The sequence below is a fragment of the Coregonus lavaretus genome (assembly GCF_964263955.1).
Source record: "Coregonus lavaretus genome assembly, chromosome: 1".
In the NCBI taxonomy this organism is placed as follows: Eukaryota; Metazoa; Chordata; class Actinopteri; order Salmoniformes; family Salmonidae; genus Coregonus; species Coregonus lavaretus.
In genome coordinates this window covers 73,469,636-73,496,673 of record NC_139988.1, presented here as the reverse complement: position 1 = coordinate 73,496,673, position 27,038 = coordinate 73,469,636, and the positions used below count along the sequence as shown (strand labels likewise).

Below are 27,038 nucleotides of genomic sequence, written 5' to 3'. Positions count from 1 at the left end.
CCAATTTTCCCCTTCCTCTTTTCCTCCTCAATTTGAATGTCTAATTCTAAATGTGGGCCTTGGTAATAATGCCCAACTGACTCTAGTGGGAATTTATCGCTCCGCCTTGTGCTGTAAGCAAATTGTCTGAATTACGGTCTATGCTAAATCTGAATTATTAATATTGGGTGATTTTTAATCTGGATTGGTTGATGCCAGTATCAGATTGGCTGAGAGATATTTGTACTGAGCTAAATCTAACTCGGCTGATAACTAAACCAACTCGCCTCAACTTTAAATACCCTTGTCATTTTTGCAGATTAAGTGTTTGGGCTAGTAATGTATCAATGTTTATTGTAAAAAAAAGTATCTATGACATAGCCATTGAATACTGTGTGTGTATGTAGCACAACTTTGGATTTCACCCCATCTCAAAATCAAATGGTTTTGGCCGTTTGGAAGTTTTTAGTGAGCTTCTTTTCTCCTCCCGCTTTTGCTTCTCAAAGTGATTATGTCCTCAGTTATGAAATTATCAATTTTACCCTGTATATCTCAAGATTACCGTATACACTGATTGTTTAGCCTAAAGCAAAACTACCAAAACTATTGCTGATGGTGAACCTGAAGAATCAAAATAAAATCTATTGTAAGCCCTGTTCAGCAGGTAGCCTATAGCCAGATGAGAGTTGCCTCTGATAACTTAATTTTATTTACACAATTTTCAAGAGCGCATCAGGGCTTGACATTAACACTTGTCTCATCCTGTCCAGAACAAGTAACAAAAAATCGAACATCAATCACAATATCAAACGAATACTCCGATCAGAATTTGATCAGAGAGACAAACATTGGAATAATATTAATCTATTGTTCATTTAGGCGTACATAAATAAAAAAGCCTATGTGCATATTGGCTACAGCCTCATGTCCAAACCAATGCTGACATGAGGAAGGCGGCAGAAAATGTAGACAAACTTTAATGAGACTTTTAATTACATAAATATGTTTGACAAATATAATGAAGGATAATTAACATTTAACGTGTAAAGGCTTGATTCTGTCGACATACTCGAGGCACAGTTCGTTCAGATCAAATGGTCACAAGACTGGAGAGTGAAGGAGAGTGCCTGTTGCGCACCACACATCACCCACCTTGAATCTGAGCGGAGGCGCTTAGCATTTTGAAACTTATGTTTGTTCCTTGTATAATGACAAACCGGGGTGTAGGTTTAACTACTTTTAAAAAACAGATACTTCAGCTAGCAATATCCTTGTGTAGCCATGCAAGGCATACTTCATCTCCCCTACCCTCGCATAGCTTGCTGGGTAACGTAGTCTTAATGTTAACACATAACAACACAAAAACTAGGCCTATTTAACGATTAACTTAATTGTTTAAAACCTGGACGTTTTATGTCATTTTATTAAGCATGTCTTACCTCGTTTCAAAGTAGCCTAGCCAAAATACGACCATAGAAATGTTGAGGGAATTAGTTTATAAGCACTTAGGCTAATATGCCATTGAAACCAGAATTTTTCTCATGTTATATTAGTTTTCAAATCAACGTTATTTTATTGTCCAGGAGCCAAAGGCATAATCCTAGTCATATTAATAACCCATGCTAGTTGATGCATCTCCCCTCTTTCTGACTTAATTTCTAACTGATATTTTCCTCTGTCACATGATACTAGGGCTGGGCGATATATCAATTGAATTTGATTAATTCAAATTTGTTTTTGTGCAATATGCCAAATGACTGTATCACAAGAATCAAGGTTTTGTTGTTTTTACGAGGGGTTACGTTATAACGTTGGCAAATGTGGCATCTTGCCCTCTGTCAGCCCATAGTGAACCAAACCATGCCCCAACGGTGTCACAGCACATGCACAAAAGTTGTCCACAAATCACAATCCTGGACAGCCTTTCCCAAGTTGTTACCACGCCAATGAAGTGTAGCAACAGGCATTCTACCAAAATGGACAATGAGGAAGCCAGCTCAGCCACTTGTGAGAATGAAATAATTCCCAGAAATGGTATCAATGTTTGTTCTGTCATATGGAAGTGGTTCGGGTTTGAGAGGTCAGATGTTCAGCAAATCAATGTCCTGTGCAAAGTGTGTCGAAAGACAATTGCTACGAAATGTGGCAGCACAACTAACCTCTTCCAGCACCTGAGACAGAAACACTCAGTGGAATGGGTGAAACTATGCGATGCTGATGCTTCCAGTTGTCCCACTCCCAAAACGTCTGGTAAAAGACATTAAAACTGGGTGGTTTGAGCCCTGAATTCTGATTGGCTGAAAGCCATGGTATATCAGACCGTATACCACGGGTATGACAAAACATTTAGTTATACTGCTCTAATTACGTTGGTAACCAGTTTATAATAGCAATAAGGCTCCTCAGGGGTTTGTGATATACGGCTAAGGGCTGTGTCCAGACACTTAAGATGCATAAGAACAGCCCTTAGCCGTGGTATATTGGCCATATACCACACCTCCTCTGGCCTTATTGCTTAAATATACCATAGCCGCATCATTTTCAAACGTCATTCCATATGACAAGAAAAGTTTGAGGTGGAAGGATATAAGATGTGGTGACCTATCACATAGCAAAATATATGGTCCCCATCTATACAGTGAAAAAGCCTGGTTTCAAAAAGCTGCTAAACACAATTGACCCCAAATATATCAGCTACCAAGCCGCAAGTATTTTGCGGTTGAAGCATTGCCAGGTTTATACATTGCTACCCGCGAAAGAGCAGTGTTGGGAAAAAGTACCCATTTATCATACTTGAGTAAAAGTAAAGATACCTTTTTAATAGAAAATGACTCAAGTGCTGGGGTCGGTATTGGGATGTGTTCTCTTCACTAATTATATAAATAATATTGGTCTATCTGTTAACTTGTAATATTAATCTGTATTCAGATGACACTTATGTATGCCATTGCCTCAACTGTTGACCAGGCTATATTAGAGCTGTGATCTGACTTTGTTACCTTACAGAAAGCCCTAGTTGGTTTAAAACTTGTCCTTAATGCGGACAAGACTAAATATACAGTGCCTTCAGAAAGTATTCACACCCCTTGACAGAATACTCTGAAAGTGGAAGAAAAATTATAATATTTGTTTTTAAAAATGTATGAAAAATATGACACTCTTGATTTAGATAAGTATTCAAACCCCCTTTGGCAGTGATTACAGCTGTGAGTCTTTCTGGGTAAGTCTCTAAGAGCTTTGGACACCTGGATTGTACAATCATTTTCTTTTTAATATTCTTCAAGCTCTGTCAAGTTGGTTGTTGATCATTGCTAGACAAAATGTGCAGTTTTGTAACACAACACAATGCCACAGATGTCTCAAGTTTTGAGGGAGCGTGCAATTGGCATGCTGATTGCAGGAATGTCCACCAGAGCTGTTGCCAGAATTTAATGTTAATTTCTCCACCATGTCGTTTTAGAGAATTTGGCAGTGTGGCATCGTGTGGGCGAGCAGTTTGCTGATGTCAACGTTGTGAACAGAGTGCCCCATAATTCCACTTTGACATTATGGGGTATTGTGTGTTTGCAAGTGACACAATCTCTATTTAATCCATTTTTAAATTCAGGCTTTAACACAACAAAATGTGGAAAAAGTCAAGGGGTATGAATACTTTCTGAAGGCACTGTATGTTCTCTAATTCTCAAATTTTTTGATGGACTACATATTTATTCATTGGATGGTTCTCCCATCGATCGGGTTCCCGCCTATAAATATCTGGCCATTTGGATTGACAAAGATTTAATGTTTAAAAAAACATATGGATGAGCTAGTTAAAAAGCTAAGATGTTAAAGTGGGCTTCTTTTTTAGAACTAGATCTTGCCTCTTGCTAAATAGCAGGAAGCAGATTGTACAGTCAACTTTCCTGCCAGTTCTTGACTATGTTGACACCATTTACCAGATTGCAGCAGCCACTACTATTAAACCTTGATGCTTTCTACCATAGCACCCTTCGCTTTATCACAGGTGACACTTTTAATACTCCTCACTGCATCCTGTATCAAAAGGTTGGCTTGTTCTCATTTAAAGACCTGTAGATCAATTAATTACTACATTTTTGTTTACCAGGCTATACTATACAAGCTTCCCACTTACCTAACTTAGTTCTTAAAGAATTAAAACATGAGATACCAAACCCGTTCACAGGGTTGCTTAACTCTTGAGGTTCCTCAGGTCTCCACCTAACTAGGTAAATCTGCTTTTAGTTTTAACGCTCCACATTTTTGAAATCACTTACAAAATTCATTACGTTTGGATTTCCTTGTGCCACTAGAGCAGTTTAAAACTTTGACAAATGAGTTCGAGGTGTGCAATTGTTTTGATTGATTTACTTATGATTGCTGTGATGTTTGATGTTCTAATGTACTTGTTATTGTATCTTCTTATTCTATGTTGTAGTTTTATCTTTTCTTTTATGTCCTCAGGGCACTATTGAAAATGAGACCCCTGGTCTCAATTGGACTCCCCTGAATAAATAAAAGTTAATAATTCCTTCTCCCTCTCCCCAGGTGGTGCGGACCCAGCGCAACCCCCCGCACCGGCAGCAGACAGGCAAGCTCTATCTCGTGGACCTGGCCGGCTCGGAGGACAACCGGCGTACGGGCAACAAGGGCATCCGCCTCAAGGAGAGCGGCGCCATCAACCTCTCCCTCTTCACCCTCAGCAAGGTGGTGGACTCGCTCAACGTGGCCGGCGGTGGGCGTGTGCCCTACCGCGACAGCAAGCTGACGCGGCTTCTGCAGGACTCGCTGGGTGGCTCGGCCCACTCGGTCATGATCACCAACATCGCGCCCGAGTACACATACTACTTTGAGACCTTCACAGCACTCAACTTTGCCGCAAAGTCCAAGCAGATTGTCAACAAGCCCTTCGTGCGGGAGACGGTGACCATGCCGTCTGTACAAGGTGAGAAAGGGTGATGAATGTCGGAGGTCTTCATATTATGGGAGCATTCATTGCAGACAGCAAGTAATATGGCACAGCACGATTTATAGATTTTGGAGCCAAAATGATTCACCACTTTTTCCTGGAAGTTCTTAATTGTTTATGTATCATTTGTGATTCAGTTAGTTTAACTATGTTTAAATAATTCATGTGCATTGCAGGGATCACTGTAATTCTACCTGCTGTTTATATGTAAGCTGTAATGTTGTCACGATACCAGAATATTGAGTTCGATACCAGGTTTAGTATCTCGATACGTCACGATACTCGATACTACAACAACAAAAAAGGCGTATTAGCCAAAGTCACAGAATGACACTTGATCCAGACAGATAAACTTGGCTCTGTTTGTTCAATCGTTGGACATCTTTTGTGTTCAGTATCATTACATTTGAAAAATGATATGTCCATTTAGGACTTCTTATATTGGCAACTGCTAGAACATATTGTTTTATTGTACTGATCAACAACATTTGCATAGAAGCATTCTCTTTTATAAAAGTGTGTGCAGTCTCTTTAAGAAAGTAATGGCTCATTAGCGAGGCAGAATGTGGCTGTGGAATCTGACTGTGCTTATGGAATCTAGTAGAAGCCAGACGTGAGTCGAGGTAGACTAAGAATTGATCGAGGTTTTAGTGAATTCTGCTGTAAGCTTGCAAGGAAAGTTGGCCTACAATTAAAGCTGGAAGCTACCGGGATCATCTTGCATTGTAAAAGTGTTCTAGCCTGTATGGACATTGTTTTGCCAACAGTAATGAACAGTTTCAACATTTCTACATGCCATGTTGCATTATTCAAGTGTGTTAACTTCTGTGCAGCATGAGTGGGGAGCTAACAATGCAGCCCAGACAGCTCTAGCAATGAATGAGTAAATGGAGCAGGCACTTTGCTCTTCGCGCTTTAAAGGGGCTGCACTCATTTAGACTTGATCCTCTCAATCAAGTGAGACACATTTGAAAAAAGTACCGAACGTAACAAATTCTAGTACGGAACAGTTTGTATTTATACAGAATTTACAGAGTACTGTGCAACACTAGTAATCTGTAATGTATTACGGAAACTGTTCAAAGGTTCTTCAGAAATCCCAGTTGGATGATTCCCAGAAACCGGAGGGAATAAGCCAGGAGGGAACCCTCTTACCAAGATTTCAGAAAAACCTGGGAACTTTGAGAAAATTGACATTTATAAAAACTGAACTCGACGTTAGTGAGAAACATTTGCCGTTAGTGAGAAGAGTGAAACTTAATTTTTCTTGTCTTTGCATTAAAAAATAATTAGAAATAGGCATATTTCCTATTATTTAATTTCCATGATCATTGCAGAATATATTCCTCACCTTTTCTGACTGTAGTGGTTTCATAGACTACTCGAGAAGTAGCCTATTGGCCTACAACAAGTTAGTATAGGCTACCATTCGTCCCATCTCTCATTTAATTGGACCCACGTCACGGTAGTAAATAGATAAGCTATTTCAATTATTTTGCTCTATGCGATCCGAAGCGCAGTTTAACGTTGAGTAGAAGTTTCACCCTTTCCATTGATGTTTGTAAGCTAGACCTACGTATGAATATTGTAATGTCAAGTTTCTCGAGTAGACAATTATTTAATTTATAAGCATAATACATATATCATAACCATTGCAGAATAAATTCTTCACCATTTCTGGTCATGTTGTGACGGTTGAGTTTATATTCCCGTAGTAGCCATACAACATTTGACCATGCACATCTCATTTAATTGGGCCTATTAGATAGGCTATTATAATTTATAGTTTTTGCTATATGCATCCAACAGGGAGGGGGGTTTATAACATACAGGTGAACAGACAGTTGATCTTTTGCATTGAAGTGTGTAGGCTACCACTATAAGTAGGCCTACTGTAGTTTACTCTGATTTTTCTTTGGAAAATGTTTCAGAATTTGCAGGCAGTGCAGCATATTTAGGTTTGGGAAAAAGTGAATGCAAACCATTATTGCATTCAAACGATCTGTTTAAAAGTCCACAACAATTTGCAATTGTTTTGGTCTTTCAGAAACACTTCCCAAAGACATTTGATCAAGTTCGCTATTGCTATTTCCTTTAGATACTGTCTTGGCCTAATTCCAGTAGGTCCAAAATGTACAGCAAATAATGGCAATATTGTCACTATAAAAGGTGAATTATGGGCGAGTTATAATCTCGATAACGCGCAAGTTTTTACGACAGGTCTGATTTTATAACGGGAAATGGGTATGTTTGGCGTGCGCCAAGTTACTAAATCTCAATGTTTTTTGTGCATGCGCAGTCTTGGTGTTAAATTTAACGCAGTGGTTGTAAATGAGGCCCCAGGATTTTGCAACATTAAGTTTTATATGTAATGTCATTGATGTCCCCTCCCTTCTGTGCTACAGTGAAGAGATCCAGGGAGGAGCAGGAGGCTGGGCGGTCTGGTGAGCCCCAGAAAAAGAAGCTAAAAAATGTGAAGAAGACCGACCAGGAGGAGCCTGCACAGCTGCACAGGTTGGATACCTTCCCTATTGAACACAATCTATAGCTTCCCTACACAAAAAATTAACTATAGCAACATAAACTATAGAAAACCTAGTTGTGCAAATAGGGTTGCACAATATATCAGTCTTCATTTCCGTATTAGCCGAGAATTATAGAAAAACATATTGGTGTCAGTGTTGGTCATTATGGCCAAGAAATGATCAATATTGGCTCAATGTCCATATCAGTGCATCCTTAATTTACACTCCTGACCCAGTTCACCATAACTAATATGTAATTGTGGGGCGGCAGGTAGCTTAGTGGGTAAGAGTGTTGTGCCAGTAACTGAAAGGTCGCTGGTTCTAATCCCCGAGCCGACTAGGTGAAAAATCTGCCGATGTGCCCTTAAGCAAGGCACTTAACCCTAATTGCTCCTGTAAGTCGCTCTGGATAAGAGCGTCTGCTAAATGACAAAAATAAATAAATAAATGTTCCTTTGCCTTTAGCTAAGTAATTTCCTTGTTTAATCAAGGTGTTATATACAGTACCAGTCAAAAGTTTGGACACACCTACTCATTCAAGGGTTTTTCTTAATTTTTACTATTATTCTACATTGTAGAATAATAGTGAAGAAATTGAAACTATTAAATAATACATATGGAATCATGTAGTAACCAAAAAAGTGTTAAAGAAATCAAAGTAGCCACCCTTTGCCTTGATGACAGCTTTGCACACTTTTGGCATTCTCTCAACCAGCTTCATGAGGTAGTCACCTGTAATGCATTTCAGGTGTGCCTTGTTAAAAGGTAATTTGTGGAATTTCTTTCCTTAATGCGTTTGAGCCAATCAGTTGTGTTGTGACTAGGTAGGGGTGGTATACAGAAGATAGCCCTATTTGGTAAAAGACCAAGTCCATATTATGGCAAGAACAGCTCAAATAAGCAAAGAGAAATGACAATCCATCATTACTTTAAGACATGAAGGTCAGTCAATACGGACAATTTCAAGAACTTTGAAAGTATCTTCAAGTGCAGTCGCAAAAACCATCAAGCGCTATGATGAAACTGGCTCTCATGAGGACCGCCACAGGAAAGGAAGACCCAGAGTTACCTCTGCTGCAGAGGATAAGTTCATTACAGTTACCAGCCTCAGAAATTGCAGCCCAAATAAATGCTTCACAGAGTTCAAGTAACACACATCTCAACATCAACTGTTCAGAGGAGACTGCGTGAATCAGGCCTTCATGGTCGATTGCTGCAAAGAAACCACTACTAAAGGACACCAATAAGAAGAAGAGACTTGCTTGGGCCAAGAAACACGAGCAAAGGACATTAGACCGGTGGAAATCTGTGCTTTGGTCTGATGAGTCCAAATTTGAGATTTTTCGTTCCAACCGCCGTGTCTTTGTGAGACGCAGAATAGGTGAATTGATGATCTCCACATGTGTGGTTCCCACCGTGAAGTATGGAGGTGTTGGTGTGGGGATGCTTTGCTGGTGACACTGTCTGTGATTTATTTAGAATTCAAGGCACACTTAACCAGCATGGCTACCACAGCATTCTGCAGCAATACGCCATCCCATCTGGTTTGGGCTTAGTCCCACTATCATTCAGTCACAAAAACCATCAAGCGCTATGATGAAACTGGCTCTCATGAGGACCACCACCGGAATGGAAGAGCCAGAGTTACCTCTGCAGCAGAGGATAAGTTTATTATTTACCAGACTCAGAAATTGCAGCCCAAATAAATGCTTCAAGTAACACACATCTCAACATCAACTGTTCAGAGGAGACTGCGTGAATCAGGCCTTCATGGTGGAATTGCTGCAAAGAAACCACTACTAAAGGACGCCATCCCTTTTGGGCTTAGTGGGACTATCATTTGTTTTTCAACAGGACAATGACCCAACACACCTCCAGGCTGTGTAAGGGCTATTTGACCAAGAAGTAGAGTGATGGAGTGCTGCATCAGATGACCTGGCCTCCACAATCACCCGACCTCAACCCAATTGGAGATGGTTTGGGATGAGTTGGACCGTAGAGTGAAGGAAAAGCAGCCAACAAGTGCTCAGCGTATGTGGGAACTCCTTCAAGACTGTAGGAAAAGCATTCCAGGTGAAGCTGGTTGAGAGAATACCAAGAGTGTGCAAAGCTGTCATCAAGGCAAAGGGTGGCTACTTTGAAGAATCTAAAATCTAAAACATAATTTGATTTGTTTTAACACTTTATTGGTTACAACATGATTCCATATGTGTTATTTCATAGTTTTGAAAATAGTAAAAATAAAAGAGAACCTTGAATGAGTAGGTGTCCAAACTTTTGACTGGTATATTTACTGTATGTTGAAAGCTTAATAACATAACAGTTTTGAAGTAGCTAGTTGTAAGAAGGTTGACTTTATAATGTTGGAATATGTCAAAGTGTTATTGAGTGCGGTTACATCCACATAATCATATTATTGTGTGCATAGTCAGATTTAATATAATAGTTCGATTAAAACGTTTACATGCTTTGCAAGAAGAACTAATAACCCTGTTTACATGGACACATCTGAAATCAGGCTACATGATGGCAGTCTGATAAATGCAGAAAATTGCCAATCAAAATTAACGTTCTACCACAGCTAACATGTTATTTTTGGGAAGCATATTTGATTCTGAGTTCGTAACATCTAGTTTGTATGTGAAAACTACTTCTAAGACGCATGCATTCAGTTGTTCCGAACACACTTCCCTCGTGCTAAAGAGGGAGGCTCGCTCGGCTGGTACTAGCACATGCGCAGATCAAATACACTGCTGGAACGCCGATTTTAAGATGTTTACATGTCTTAATAATTCGAAAGATATATCTCAGGAAACCAGGTGTTTTAATCGGCGTATGCTTAGGTCGATTTTGACCTTACGCCGAATAAGATAAGCAAATTAAGGTGTTTACAGGACTACTGCATAATCTGCCATAATCAGTTTAATATCGAATTATTAGTGTGCATATAAACATACTCACTGTCACTACCATGAAACAGATTAGTTAGTCATGTGAAAAAGTAAGTACCCCCCCTTGGAAAGTTTTCTTTGTACATATTTGGACAGATGGATATGTAATCTTCGCTTCAACACTATTGACAGATAAAGGTAAACTAATTTAACAAATGACACAAAGATTCTACTTTGCAATAATTTATTCATGAAAAATCTACAGAAATGCAATTCCATAGTGCGGAAAAAATAAGTACACCCATAGCTTCAATAGTGGGTGTTGCCCCATTTGGATGAAATAACTTGATGTAGCCGTTTCTTGTAACTGTCTATCAGTCGCTTACATCAACTGGAAGGAATTTTTGCCCACTCTTTTTTACAGTACTGCTTCAACTGTGTCATGTTCGAGGGCTTTGCACGGCCCGCTTCAAGTCCCCCGACAGCATTTAGACAGGATTGAGATCTGGACTTTGACTCGGCCATTCCATTACCCGCCATTTCTTCTTTCTGAGCCATTCTGTTGTAGCTTTGCTTGTGTGTTTTGGATCATTGTCCTGTTGTTGCAAGATCCATGTTCGATTCAGCTTCAGCTTTTTGACAGATTGCCACAATCTCCTCAAGAATTATCTGGTAAAATATGGAATTCATGGTTGACTCAATGATGGCAAGTTGGCCAGCTCCTGAGGCAGCAAAGCAGCACCAAACTATAATGCCACCGCCTCCATGCTTTATGGTTGGTATGATGTTCTTCTGTTCAAAGGTAGTGTTTCGTTTTCGCCAAACATGGCATCTGGCATTGCGACCAAACAACTCCACCTTTGACTCAGCTGTCCAGAGCACATTGTTCCAGTAGTTTTGGTCTTTACCCAGGTGTTGTCTGGCAAACGTCAGTCGTGTCTTGATATAATTTTTTGAGAGCAGAGGCTTCTTCCTTCCTGATCTCCCATGTAGGCCAAGTTTGTGTAGTCTCTTTCTGACAGTTGACTCATGCACTTCGACATTGATTGTGGCAAGAGAGGTCTGTACATCCCTTGATGTTACCCTGGGGTTCTTAGACTTCTATGAGCATCTTTCGGTCAGCTCTTGGGCAGAATTTGGTGGGACGACCTGTCCTAGCTAGATTGCCAGTGGTCTGGAATTTTCTTCATTTGTAGATGTTCCGTCGGACAGTGGAATGATGTACTTCGAATTGCTTGGAAATTGAATTGTAACCCCTCCCAGACTCATGGGCATCAATAATATTTTTCTGTTACCACACACCCATATGGTTAAAACCAAACAGACCAAGTTTCTAATCTTTATGGAAGGCTGGACCCTCTCAAGTTACTCTGACTTTCTAATAATTTGCACCTGTTTTGGTGCACCTGATTTCTAATTTTAGCCATTTTATGTGATGGTAAAGGTAGTGGTGTACTAACTTTTTCCGCAAAAGGAAATTGCATTTTTGTTTATTTTAATTGCATAACATAGTCCACTTTTTTTATTTTGTGTGATTTGTTAAATTGGGTTACCTTTATCAATGAATATATGGTTGAAATTTAGCTCAATTATCCATGTGTCCAAATAAAAAGACCACTTTCCGGGGATGTACTTACTTTTTCACATGACTGTAAATCCATCTGTATCTATCCTCTGTCTCTGAAAGCATCTTAACAGGTTTTGGCCTCAGTGCAGTAGGCCAGGATTTGGTAGCTGGTGCTGAAAGGAATTATCTCCCTGTAACAAACACCCCACTGACTGCTGTGCCTGTTGGCGACCCTTATAGAAAGAGACAAATCTGTATTTTCTATGCCTTTTGTGTGTTACTGTACTCACAAACAATGTCATTCTACTACTAGGCATGGGCTCTTTCTCTTTTTTTGTCTCCTTACTGAGCAAATTTGTAAGCTCCCTTCTATCTGAGCTTAGTCCCACATTTCTCATTGTCCCTTTCCCCTGCTTATCTCTCGCTCTCTCTCTCATCTCTTTCTCAGCCCCACAGACCCATCTATATTGAACCGGCTGATGGCTCTGGAGAAGCTGTTGATGGGCACCCCAGTAAAGGAAAGACTCAACATGCACAGAGAGATCCAGGTAAAGAGCATGCACCCTTTATCACAGAGCATATACGCACACGCGCGCACACACACACTCAGAATAGTGTACAAGCTGATTTCCTAGTTAATAGGACCGAACTGTCATGAGACACTGAATATTAGCATTCTAACTAGGGATGGGCACGGTTATTTGAATATCTGGACGGACGTTAGTATTCGATCACTTGTGTGAGTCTTCATTTTTGGGGGGGGATGGTATGCCTATTTTAACAATGAAAAAGCTTTGTCTGTATTAAATTATCTGTGTGACATTGTTACATACAAGGACATACCATGCAGGGGTTGACATTAACGGTTGCTGATGGCCCGGGGCAGGTAAACTGAACAGTGGGGCAGGTGGAATCTGCTTTGTAGCTGCCCAAATAACCCCAAGCACACATCAAAATCCACAAAGAAATGGTTAATTGGCCACAAAATCAACATTTGCCATCTCAGTCTCTGAACTTGAAACCCATTGAAAAGTTGTGGTTTGAATTGAAGAGGGTAGTCCATAAGCGCAGACGAAGGATATCAAGGATCTGGAAGGATTCTTCTGTATGGAGGTCCTTCCCAATATGTTCTCCAACTCATAATACATTTTAGAAAATGGCTCTGTGCCATTATCCTCGTAAGGTGAGGTATTGAAAACAGGGGTGTCAATAATTTTGACACCTGCCTTTTTTAGATTTTTTTAAATTACTTGTTAAACAAAATCTCTTTCTCTGAGCAATCGTATTAGTATAAAATAATGTAATTTCCCACTAGCTACGTATTTGAATTATTTTACACAGTCATTTTTGCTCTTCTTTATCAAGCGTGTCAATAATGTCGGACCCCATTAGTATGTGTTCCAGCCACAAGATGCCGTTTTGGAATAAGGCCAGGAGAATATTTTCATCAGAATCATTAGTCTACTTTACATTTTTTTACAAAAGACTTCAGCTGCAAATCACATCGCAACTCGAGCAAGGGTTTTTCAGTTTAGACAGATAATAGCTATAAACATTTGATTTAGTTGTTCAGTGTGCTAGCTGGCTCTAGTGTGCTAGCTAGCCAATGTGTTTACAGTTTCATTAATTTGCCATTTGAAAAAGGCTTGTGGAAAAACAAACTCCCTTACACACCTTATCATTAAAGGACAATTCCACCACTTTATAACCAGATATTATGCTGTTAGTAAACAATGCATTCGGAAAGTATTCAGACCCCTTTACTTTTTCCACATTTTGTTACGTTACAGCCTTATTCTAAAATTGATTAAATAAAGGTTTTTCCTCATCAATCTACACACAATACCCCATAAATGTTTGCACATTTATAAAAAATAGAAAACGTATTTACATAAGTATTCAGACCCTTTGCTATGAGACTCGAAATTGAGCTCAGGTGCATCCTGTTTCCATTGATCATCCTTGAGATGATTCTACAACTTGATTGGAGTCCACCTGTGGTAAATTCAATTGATTGGACATGATTTGGAAAGGCACACCTGTCTATATAAGGTCCCACAGTTGACAGTGCATGTCAGAGCAAAAACCAAGCCATGAGGTCGGAGGAATTGTCTGAAGCGTTCCGAGACAGGATGTGTCGAGGCCCAGATCTGGGGAAGGGGACCAAAACATTTCTGCAGCATTGAAGGTCCCCAAGAACACAGTGGCCTCAATCATTCTTAAATAGAAGAAGTTTGGAACCACCAAGACTCTTCCTAGAGCTGGCCGCCTGGCCAAACTGAGCAATCGGGGGAGAAGGGCCTTGGTCAGGGAGATGACCTAGAACCCGATGGTTACTCTGACAGAACTCCAGAGTTCCTCTGTGGAGATGGTTGTCCTTCTGGAAGGTTCTCCCATCTCTGCAGCACTCCACCAATCAGGCCTTTATGGTAGAGTGGCCAGACGGATGCCACTCCTCAGTAAAAGGCACATTACAGCCTGCTTGGACTTTGCCAAAAGGCACCTAAAGACTCTCACACCATGAGAAACAAGATTCTCTGGTCTGATGAAACCAAGATTGAACTCTTTGGCCTGAATGCCAGGTGTCACGTCTGGAGGAAACCTGGCACCATCCCTACGGTGAAGCATGGAGGTGGCAGCATCATGCTGTGGGGATGTTTTTCAGCGGCAGGGACTGGGAGACTAGTCAGGAATGAGGGAAAGATGAACGGAGCAAAGTACAGAGAGATCCTTGATGAAAATCTGCTCCAGATCGCTCGGGACCTCCGACTGGGGCGAAGGTTCACCTTCCAACAGGACAACACAGGAGTGGCTTCAGGACAAGTCTCTGAAGGTCCTTGAGTGGCCCAGCCAGAGCCTGGACTTGAACCCGATCTAACATCTCTGGAGAGACCTGAAAATAGCTGTGCAGCGACGCTCCCCATCCAACCTGACAGAGCTTGAGAGGATCTGCAGAGAAGAATGGGAGAAACTCACCAAATACAGGTGTGCCAAGCTTGTAGTGTCATACCCAAGAAGAATCGAGGCTGTAATCACTGCCAAAGGTGCTTCAACAAAGTACTGAGTAAAGGGTCTGAATACTTATGCATTACTGTATCTATTTCGCATGCTACATCCTAAATAATAGTTTTTGCAACAATAACAGCCAAGTTTCATCTTAGCGACTGTCTTAAACAGTCCAAACAACATGTAGGCCTGTTAGAAGAACATATTTATTATGAAATTTAAAGGCAAATCATTAAGGAATCCTAATCTCTCAGCCTGTATCTTTGGTGCTAACGTTAGCAATGATGGCTAGATAAGTAGCTAAACCTGCTGCATCTAAAATAGTGTTTTCAAAGTTAACAGACAAATAAAGCCTCAGTGATTGTCAAAGCAACCATCCAACAACACTCAAGGCCTATTGGAACTAATAAAAAGTATGAAGTTTACAAGTAATTCAAAAAGAAAATATTAACTATTTGGAAAGGCTGCCAGAGATGCAACTTCAGTCGGTGATGGGGTACTGTCTAGATGGAATTAGGGTTGGGTGATTTTTACAATTGCATCGTCTATCGATGATGTTTGACAGTCCTCGTCGATGGTGACCACGTCGTGATTTCACAAACTATGGTTTAGCATATTTGAACTGGACTGCAACGCCGGAGTCTTGCAGTACCCAACAGCGCAGCGCAGTGAGCACACAGCAGGGCGACATGCCAAATGGCCTATTCCCTATTTGCCATAGCTTAAATGTTCAATACATACAGTACCAGTCATAAGTTTGGACACACCTACTCATTCAAGGGTTTTTCTTTCTTTTTACTATTTTCTACATTGTAGAATAATAGTGAAGACATCAAAACTATGAAATAACACATATGGAATCATGTAGTAACCAAGAAAGTGTTAAACAAATCAACATTTTATATTTATATAAATATTGAGGTTCTTCAAATAGCCACCCTTTGCCTTGATGACAGCTTTGCACACTCTTGGCATTCTCTTAACCAGCTTCACCTGGAATGCTTTTCCAACAGTCTTGAAGGAGTTCCCACATATGCTGAGCACTACAATGTAAAAATAGTACAAATAAAGACGCACCCGAGTCAATACATGTTAAAATCACCCTCGGAAGCGATTACAGCTGTAAGTCTTTCTGGGTAAGTATCTAAGTGCTTTGCACACCTGGATTGTACAATATTTGCACATTATTCTATAGCAAAAAGGATGCATGTTTTGAAATATGTTTATTCTGTACAGGCTTCATTTTCACTCTGTCGTTTAGGTTAGTATTGTGGAGTAACTACAATGTTGTTGATCTATCCTCAGCTTTCTCCTATCACAGCCATTAAACTCTAACTGTTTTAAAGTCAACATTGGCCTCATGGTGAAATTCCTGAGCGGTTTCCGTCCTCTCTGGCAACTGAGTTAGGAAGGACGCCTGTATCTTTGTAATGACTGGGTGTATTGATACACCATCTAAAGTGTAATTAATAACGTCACCATGCTCAAAGGGATATTCAATGTCTGCTTTTTTTATTATTACCCATCTACCAATACTGTGCTGCTCTTTGCGAGGCATTGGAAGACCTCCCTGGTCTTTGTGGTTGAATTCACTGCTCGACTGAGGAACCTTACAGATAATTGTAAGTGTGGGGTACAGAGATGAGGTAGTCATTATACAATCATGTTAAACACTGTATTGCACACAGTGAGTCCATGCAACTTTTTATGTGACTTGTTAAGCAGATGTTTACTCCTGAACTTATTTAGGCTTGCCATAACAAAGGGGTTGAATACTTATTGACTCAAGGCATTTCAGCTTTTCATTTTTAATTAATTTGTAAAGAATTCTAAAAACATAATTCCACTTTGACATTATGGGGTAATGTGTGTAGGCCAGTGAGATAATCTAAATGTAATCCATTTAAAATTCACATTGTAACACAACAAAATGTGGAAAAAGTCAAGGGGTGTGAATACTTTCTGAAGGCACTATCTAAAATTACAGAGATGACCAGAGTGCCAATGCAGTATAGTCCAGTTATTTTGTGTACAGTTCAGAGATGGCTTGATGCGGTGTGCCGCATAGAGTGCATAGTCCTTTAGTCTCTATGGGCCGGTTGGTGAGGGCCACAACCCGAGGGAAGAATCTTTTCAGTTGACGGTAGGTTTTGGTCGTGAGTGACCTGAAACGCCTGCCAGAGGTGAAGTTTTGGAGGAGGGGGTGACACACTATATACACACACTACACTGACACAAACCCACACATACTGACACAACACAAACACACACACTTTTACACGCATTATATGCTGCTGCTACTCTGTTCTTTATTTAACTCTTAGTATTATCTATCCTGATGCCTAGTCACTACCCTGCCTTCATGTACATATCTACCTCAAATACCTCAAATTCATATAATATTCAATAAATATGGTACCTAACATCCGATTTGGACCAGACTTTTTTTTTAACAATAGTTAGACATGAGGAATCCAAAGGAATGGTCAGTAGCCACCTCCGAAAGTTTCATGAAATTCAAATAGTGAATTCTAAATACTGAAACACCTACACAGTAAATAGGAAGATTAGCTGGCTGGACTAAATCTGGCACATTTACAGAAATGTTGATTTAATGTGCATTGTCCCACAATCACAGAGATCCTGTTAGTTCTAATATGTAATTCTATGGCTACAAAACTCACTGGTGAACTGCTGTGTGTGCAGGAGCTGAAAGAGAAGCAGAAGGAGTTTGAAAGTAAAGCCAAGGTGCTCAAAGTGGCAGGAAATGGCGCCTCTCACAACAGCTCGGACAGTGGGTCATCGGGAGACTCGCCCCTCTTCAGGACGTATCTACCCCCACTACACAGAAAACAGTCCACGGCAGCCAAACCCCAAAAACAGCAGGCCGTTGTGCTGCCCCTACAAGGTCAGTGAGCCCACCTACCCACTAATCCGGCGCTTTTACCCCAGGAACCTCTCTAACCCTAACCTCTCTAACACATCTGGGTCGTGTTTATTAGGGCACACAATGGAAAACAGCTTAAAATGTTTCTTAACGGAAACTGAAAAATAGCATTTCTTATTAATTTCAGGTAGTCCCTCCCTCTTTTAGTCCGCTTTCTTCCGTTTAGTGCCTAATGAACATGACCCTGCCAATTTTAAAGGTATGGTTAATCTTTTTTTTAACGTGATTGGCTGAAATTCACCTTACCTTGTCTTTTTATGCCCATAGTGACAATATACGATAATATATTATTTACTTAACTCCAGGTACCACTGGCTAACGGTTAGTATCCCCATTCCAAAAAAGCTGGGATTCAAAATGCATTGTCTGCATTTCATGCCAAAACATCGCCTCAAAGTAACTTCAAGCAAAGTTTTGTAAGGGTTATTTTTGTGGATGCCGTCACAACTGGCATGTAGACAACTCACCCAATCCTAAAAAAATAGGCTTAACTATCCCTTTTAACTGTCAATATTTGATATCGTATGGCGCAATGTCTTGTAAAACAGTAAGGCTATTGATTAGAGCGGAAACTTGATATGACCATTCAGTCTGCCTATTAATCTGCCAAAACCCAAACCAATCAAATAATGATGACTAATACAATCTTTAGCCACTTCAGCACCTTGGGGTCTGGCAGCAGTGCATTTCCAATGAGCATCTTACCATGTCTTTCGCTTAAGCACGTTTTCTGGCACGTTCATATAGCACTTATTATATAAATGTTTAATTTGCTGCTCTGTAAATAGCCAGGGTCTATGCTTTTTCCTGTATGTAGTATTGTAAGGAAAGGAATCTACTATGTGGTGTGTGTGTGTGTGTGTAACAATATCTATTTTTCCCTCAGTGTCCCAGCTACAACCTCTCCAGCAGTGTCCGGTGGTCAAAAAGCCGTCTGTCTGCTTCAAGAAGAATCTGGAGCAGAGTGAGGTCAGCAACGGCATCAATGTTTGACTATGTAAAATGAAACTGGCTTCATTCCAATAACCACACTAGCCTACCTCTTAGCATGCACACCCAATACATTGATTGATGCTAAGTGGTAATGCTAGTGTGACTATTGGAACAAAGCCACATAACATTATCTCTCACAATGCAATATTAAACAGCTGTTCTCAACCCTTTGTCCCTTGTCGGTGTGCACTGTAATATGTAGGTAAAAAAAATTACTGATATATACATGTCTCTTTCATTCTGTCCTCCACCTTCTCTCGCTCTCAGGTCCCGGAGGGAAAAGAGAATGTGAAGGACGCCGGCTGGGAGTCTCACTTGGACAAGTCGGTGCTGGACCAGTCCCGACACAAGATCCTGCAGGTGCTCAACTCCGGGTCCCTCAAAGACCTGAAGGGCCTGCAGCAGATTGGGGACAAGAAGGCCAAGCTCATCCTGGGCTGGAGGGAGATTCAAGGAGCCTTCACCCAGGTCTGTGTTGTTTGGGCCCATATTAAGTTTAGGCTTTTACAGCTAGACAATTTTTGTTTAAATGTTTTTAATGATAGTGGGGGGGAACAGGCGTAGCTCTTGCCAAATCCTTTATTGAGACCAATGTTTCGGCCATCTTGCCATCTTGGCCTTCATCAGAATGATAACAAGGCATTTTATTTGAAGCGCCGTCCTTTCAAGGCACCCAGTTACACTTTAAAAAGTAAGAACATCTAATACCAGTGACACCAGCAGCACAGCATCACAGACGGTTCAAACACAACATAAACGGATCAGACAATAGTTATAAGGGGCATTGCATGGGGCATTTTGTGGCATGTGAGTCCTAGGTTTAATATACATTTAAGTGCAATGGAACCAAAGGGGTTTTGAGAATGTCGTGCTTACTTGCTATCAAAAGCTGTTTGTTTTACTTGATTTACACTTGTGTTGCCTCTAGATAAGCATTGTATCTTTTGGGTGTGTACACACAGGTTTTTGATTATCCTTTGGTTACTGTCACTAGGCTTCGGCTGTATACCGTAAATACCGTATACCGGGGTATTTAGAAAAAGCCACGGGATGGTTTTTCAATACCGTCCAAACTATTTATTTGATGTTTTTCAATACATTTGAATATTTGTAGATCCTTTTAAGTTAATATCTGCAGTCAACTTGTGCAATCCCTTAGGAGATAAAGCAGATTGCGTTCTTCATTTCACTTGTCACATTATTTTACATTATAAAGCTTACCTTAGTTCCCCAGAATTGTTGAGGGAGTCACGTGTTTGATTGTAAATTGCACAACGGGAGAAAGCGGGAGCTGGTGAGTCCAAAGCGTTCTATATCTTTTGGCAAGTCTCTGTGTGCTGCGCACATGAGGTGAAGTTACACTTGTATGCAATTCACTACAAAAAATGTTCCATCATATCTTAGAATGGCTTTCTGCCAGAAGTCAAAGACCTGTGGATTAGTTATCTGTACAGTTGCCATTTTTTCCCCTGTGCTTCGTACTAGCATTTTTTTTTCTCCTCCGTTCTTCCCCTCTCTGCTCCGTGTACACATGCTGCTCTTCCTTCAGAAAAGCATGCATTACAACTTTGTTCATTTGCACAATTTCTCTTGTTCACTTTCGCTTGTAAATGTCCACACTCACAGAAAATAATATTTGGTAGCTACTAGCTATGCTTGTATAACTTTATGAGCTGGATATGCCTGTCTTTGCAATTAGATTGTTCGTTTTCGCCCGTTAGCATTTAGCTAACAGCGTCTGTGCTTTCGCTATTATTTTGTGCAAATTTTGTCAGCATTCTGGTAATGGGTCTTTCTATCAACTAGCATACCAGTGAGGATTTCCTACACTGGACAACTTGCTACAGCTATTGATAAGTCATTGAAAATAATCAGCAAATGTTTTTCATGTCATTACATTAAGATATAAAGCGGATCATAGCTATTTTCAATAAAAGTCACGAGTTGAAAAAGTCAAGGGGTCAGAATACTTTCCGAACACACACACACACACAGTATTCAGACCCCTTGACTTTTTCCACATTTTGTTACGCTACAGCCTTATTTGAACATTTATTAAATTGTTTTTTTCCCCCTCAATCTACACACAATAACCCATAATGACAAATCAAAAACCATATTTTACAAATGTATAAAAAAGGAAATATGACATTTACATTAGTATTCAGACCCTTTACTCAGTACTTTGTTGAAGCTCCTTTGGCAGCGATTACAGCCTCGAATCTTCCTGGGTATGATGCTACAAGCTTGGCACACCTGTATTTGGGGAGATTCTTCTCTGCAGATCCTCTCAAGCTCTGTCAGGTTGGATGGGGAGCGTCGCTGCACAGCTATTTTCAGGTCTCTCCAGAGATGTTCGATCGAGTTCAAGTCAGGGCTCTGGCTGGGCCACTCAAGGACATTCAGAGACTTGTCCCGAAGCCACTCCTGCGTTGTCTTGGCTGTGTGCTTAGGGTTGTTGTCCTGTTGGAAGGTGAACCTTCGCCCCAGTCTGAGGTCCTGAGCGCTGTGGAGCAGGTTTTCATCAAGGATCTCTCTGTACTTTGCTCCGTTCATCTTTCCCACGATCCTGACTAGTCTCCCAGTCCCTGCTTCTGAAAAACAACCCCACAGCATGATGCTGCCAATACCATGTTTCACCGTAAGGATGGTGCCAGGTTTCCTCTAGACGTGATGCTTGGCATTCAGGCCAAAGAGTTCACTCTTGTTTTCATCAGACCAGAGAATCTTGTTTCTTGTGGTCTGAGAGTCCTTTAGGTGCCTTTTACTGAGGAGTTGTTTCCGTCTGGCCACTCTACCATAAAGGCCTGATTTGGTTGGGTGCTGCAGAGATGGTTGTCCTTCTGGAAGGTTCTCCCATCTCCACAGAGGAAGTCTGTAGCTCTGTCAGAGTGACCATTGTCACCTCCCTGACCAAGGCCCTTCTCCCCCCGATTGCTCAGTTTGGCCGGGCAGCCAGCTCTAGGAAGAGTCCTGGTGGTTTCAAACTTCTTCCATTTAAGAATGAGGCCACTGTGTTCTTGGGGACCTTCAATGCTGCAGACATTTTTTCGTACCCTTCCCCAGATCTGTGCCTCAACACAATCCTGTCTCGGAGCTCTACGGACAATTCCTTCAACCTCATGGCTTGGTTTTTGCTCTGACACGCACTGTCAACTTTGGGACCTTTTCTATAGACAGGTGTGTGCCTTTCCAAATAATGTCCAATCAATTGAATTTATCACAGGTGGACTCCAATCAAGTTGTAGAAACATCTCAAGGATGATCAATGGAAACAGGGTGCACATGAGCTCAATTTCGAGTCTAATCGCAAAGGGTCTGAATACGTATGTAAATAAGGTATTTCTGCTTTTTATTTTTAATACATTTGCAAACATTTCTAGAAACCTGTTTTCGCTTTCATTATGGGGTATTATTTATAGATTGACAAATGTTTTATTTAATCCATTTTAAGAATAATGCTGTAACGTAACAAAATGTGGAAAAAGACAAGGGGTCTGAATACATTTACATTTACATTTTAGTCATTTAGCAGACGCTCTTATCCAGAGCGACTTACAGTTAGTGAATACATATTTTTTTATGCTGGCCCCCCGTGGGAAACGAACCCACAACCCTGGCGTTGCAAACGCCATGCTCTATCAACTGAGCTACATCCCTGCCGGCCATTCCCTCCCCTACCCTGGACAACACTGGGCCAATTGTGCGCCGCCCATGAGTCTCCCGGTCGCGGCCGGCTGCGACAGAGCCTGGATTCGAACCAGGATCTCTAGTGGCACAGTTAGCACTGCGATGCAGTGCCTTAGACCACTGCACCACTCAGGAGTCCATACTGGAGAAGGCACTGTACATACAATTAACTTGCATTTCATTCATTCTGGTTCTAATGCCAATATCCCTCTCTATTCCAGCTGGAGGATCTAACCAAAATCGAGGGAATCACAGCCAAAAGACTCTCCTCCTTCATTAAAGTAAGACTGACAAGCAGAGTCCATAGAATAGATCTGGTGTAGTCTCTATACTCTTTTCTCATCTTTCATTGTGGTATGGTAATCTGAAAAAACAATCATTCCGTTGTCTTGCCTTTTGATGTTTTGGTTTGAAAATGTAACATTGCTACATTGTATAGATGTTTGCAACAAAATGTAACACTTAAAAAATAAAATGCCCCAACACTTGTGAACAGGAAGTCTTACTGATAGTGTCAGGGTATGAACATGGCTTATGCTCCAGTCAGTCTTCAGTAAATAAGAGAAATGGTGAGATCTATTGTAGAATTCAGTCTAATGCTGCCGGGCGTCACTGCTATCTCAGCTAACAATTCTAGGGACAGAGACCGTTTTTGTAATGTTCCCCTGATGTTTGAGTGTTCAGTTTTCCGTTAGTTATGGGAACATTAGAGCTATGTTAGCAAAAACCTTCTGAGAACCTATTTAGCATGTTTTGGTGTTAGAGTTAGGAGCACATTTTCTTAAATAAATGCTAAGTATTTTTGAAACGTCCCGCTTTGGGCAGGATGTGTCAATGTGTAGTTCATACATGCATAATCCATGGGCTGAATTACTGTTTTACTTCAATTGGCCACAAAATCCCTAGTTTGAATGCAACTGTTTTTCTGGATGCTGTGCTGCTCCATTTTCCCCACACGTGGGCCAGCCCCCTAGCAAGTAGAGTTCAACCAATGAGCTTCAGCCATATGAGTGACAGCTAGCAAGATGCACATGATTCACCCAGAGCAGAGCGAGAGCAATAACATTGTGCAATATATCTGCACATATGACGTAGTACGCAATTTTCTGGAACCACTTTTGCCTCGTGAGCTCTACTTTCAGAACTATTGGCTAAAAAGTATACAAAAGTACCGGAGAATCCCTTTAATGTCAAACAAAATTGTTCTCAAAATATCCCATTTTAATTTTCTAGGCACGTTTCATGAGACGTTGCAAGAACATTCGTGTCCAGTTTTCTGAGGGCTAGGGTTATTCCATCAACATCATACCAAACATACACAGAACATGGTAGCCATGTTCTCCAAATATGAGATAATGTTCTAGACACATTTTATTAGAACGTTGCAATAACATTCCTGTGTCCAAGGACGTTTAAAGCATAGGGCATTCTGTCATTGCCCCATGGAGGTTTTTGTCTAGTTTGCGGATTCTTCCGGGGATGTCCCTAAAGAAGATATTTGGGTGTCACCTGATGGTTCCAATAGAAAAACTTGTTTCATTACACATTACCCCATGTTACTGTTGCCGGGCCCATCAAGGCCCTGATTGGTGAACCAGTGATCCATTCACAGCTCTGTCTGTTGACAAGGTTAGGGACACACACACAAACAGTGCTTTCAACATTGGGTTGCTGATGCTATGTATTGGCCTTTGCGATGCTTTGAAGCCACCAGTCGGCCAAATTGGCACTCCCCAGTAGGAGCAGTCCTCCATAGGAATGAATGAAACTCTACAGTATTTTAAATTACATGTATAAAAAAATATTGTTGTTTTGGGGACCGTAACATTAGTAATCTCTAAAACAAGTATGTTTCTGCTACGCCACCATGTCTGTGTCAATAACTGATTTCACCTATATTGGTACACTTTGCAATTCAAAGTAAATCTCAGCTCTGTTAAAAGTACACTCAATAAAAAGGAGTAACATTAAAACGGAGGAATATGCACCACCAACATTAGACAACTAGACACAGACATGGTGGCATAGCAGGAAGATCGGAATGCTGTGAACCAAGAGGTTGCGAGTTCAAATCCCAGGTGAGGACATGTTGAATAATAATTACTGAATAAATGAACATGCACAATGGAATGATGTATGTCAAGTGTGTAAGTTGAAAACATTGTATGGTAAAAGCACTGTTTGTGTTTGGGTGTGGGTGTCCGTAACCTTGCCAACTGACAAAGAGCTGTAAATGGATCCGTGGTTCACCAATTAGGGCCCTAATGTGCTCGGCAATAGTAACAAGGTGTGGTGTGTGAAGAAACAAGTCGTTTTTTGGGGGGGGGGGGTGACATTTCTTTGGGACCATCAGGCGATGGCCTAAAAACGTCTTTAGGGATGTCCCCGGAACAAACTGGGAACTAGACAAAAACATCCAGGGGACCATGACAGAACATCCTATGTTTTAAACGTCTTTGGACACAGGAATGTTTTTGCAACGTTCCCATGAAACGTGTCTAGAGCATTAATATCTTATATTCTGAGAACATGGAAACCATGTTCTGTGTGTGTTTGGTGTGATGTTGATTAAATATTATCCTAACCCTCAGAAAACTACACTGGAATATTCTTGCAAAGTTCCAATGAGGCATATCTAGAACATTAATACTGAATATTCTGAGAACATGGTAACCACGTTCTGGGTAGGTTCTGTTTGATATTTAGGGAATGGTTTCTTGGAAACAGTCCTTGCACAGCACTGGAACATTCCTATGAAACCATTAGGTAATGACCTATTGAGACTTAAGGGAACGTTCTCTAAAGTTGTGGGAACGTTTGTTGTTAGCTGGGAAGTCCTTTTGATGGATTTTTAAGCATGAATTGTAGTGATAACCCAATGGATTGAAAACCCAATGTTCTCTGGAGTATTTGTGGAACACCTTAAAACACTGCTGTAGCAGACTTGAATGGCCCAGGTGTAAGATATGCCCAGGGTTGTATTCACTAGGAATAAAACTGAAACAAACGGTCCAAAACGTGAGGGACTACCTGAACGCTTGTTTTCGTTTTCCACTGCGAAGCGTTTTGCTACAGTGTACATTACACTAATGATTACAACCCAGGCGTTAACTATCGTTTGGCCATTAGGCTTCAGGTGTCCTCTTGGTCCATTTAAAGAATAAAGCCTTAAACAAGGCTTTGATGGTGCCTGACTGTTTTCTCTTTTCATTCACAGGCCAACATTCTCAGCATGATGGGGAAGTGATTCTGCTATCTGGTCTTTGTCTGCTCTTCCTGGCCTTCCAATATTTTGCCATTTTATTTTCTCTGTAACCATTTTAAAAAATGTTTTTGTTACATTTTCTGTAATGATTATATACCACTCTGACTCTGCATTTAGAACTGTATGAGGTGATACAGTGGGGAGAACAAGTATTTGATACACTGCCGATTTTGCAGGTTTTCCTACTTACAAAGCATGTAGAGGTCTGTAATTTTTATCATAGGTACACTTCAACTGTTTGACCGTCATCTTGAACTTCTTCCATTTTCTAATAATTGCGCCAACAGTTGTTGCCTTCTCACCAAGCTGCTTGCCTATTGTCCTGTAGCCCATCCCAGCCTTGTGCAGGTCTACAATTTTATCCCTGATGTCCTTACACAGCTCTCTGGTCTTGGCCATTGTGGAGAGGTTGGAGTCTGTTTGATTGAGTGTGTGGACAGGTGTCTTTTATACAGGTAACGAGTTCAAACAGGTAATGAGTGGAGAACAGGAGGGCTTCTTAAAGAAAAACTAACAGGTCTGTGAGAGCCGGAATTCTTACTGGTTGGTAGGTGATCAAATACTTATGTCATGCAATAAAATGCAAATGAATTACTTAAAAATCATACAATGTGATTTTCTGGATTTTTGCTTTAGATTCCGTCTCTCACAGTTGAAGTGTACCTATGATAAAAATGACAGACCTCTACATGCTTTGTAAGTAGGAAAACCTGCAAAATCGGCAGTGTATCAAATACTTGTTCTCCCCACTGTATGTGTGTGTGTACACCTCTTATATGAGTAGGTCTGCAAGCGTTTACTAGGATTACTTTTTATTATATTTCACGAGAATGTGATATTTGTTCTTGTTTTATTTTAAGATGTTTTTGTAGTATTTGCGCTATTCCAGCCGATGGCGCAATATTGCCGTTCAATAAACGTCTCTACTTTTATCGATTTGCCATATTAATGTGTTGTTGTTCAATGATGTGGCTTACTTGTAAAAATGTATAGCCAACAACACTGTTCGAAATAATATGACCATTGGTGAAATATGACAGTAGCAGAACACGTGGAAGGATATCTCCATTTTGATAACCCTAATTATTACACCTACCTTAATATGGGAAGGTGTTGAAATAAACAGTTGGCAATCGTTTTATCACGTAAATGTGGCATTCGGAAATTAAATTAATGTTTCAGCGCTCGAGTGGGGGGAGAAAGGAT

General features: G+C 40.7%; 1 protein-coding gene across 2 annotated transcripts in view; it reads left to right on the top strand.

Annotated features, from left to right (window-relative positions):
* kif22 (kinesin family member 22) overlaps nucleotides 1–26,777 on the top strand; it is a 29,619-nt gene extending 2,842 nt beyond the window's left edge. The window contains exons 6-14 of one of the 2 annotated variants that reach the window (XR_014613196.1): nucleotides 4,528–4,924; nucleotides 7,354–7,462; nucleotides 12,380–12,479; nucleotides 17,644–17,845; nucleotides 18,771–18,853; nucleotides 19,145–19,345; nucleotides 22,789–22,848; nucleotides 25,785–25,960; nucleotides 26,537–26,777. Coding sequence is in view for 1 of the 2 variants with exons in the window: in XM_084160188.1 (XP_084016314.1) it covers nucleotides 4,528–4,924; nucleotides 7,354–7,462; nucleotides 12,380–12,479; nucleotides 17,644–17,845; nucleotides 18,771–18,853; nucleotides 19,145–19,345; nucleotides 22,789–22,848; nucleotides 25,785–25,814 (1,182 nt within the window). In the remaining variant the exon portion in view is untranslated. Of the gene's footprint in view, nucleotides 1–4,527; nucleotides 4,925–7,353; nucleotides 7,463–12,379; nucleotides 12,480–17,643; nucleotides 17,846–18,770; nucleotides 18,854–19,144; nucleotides 19,346–22,788; nucleotides 22,849–25,784 lie in introns of both variants that reach the window. The other variant, XM_084160188.1, reaches the window with a different exon arrangement.
* The last annotated feature ends 261 nt before the right edge of the window (nucleotides 26,778–27,038 follow it).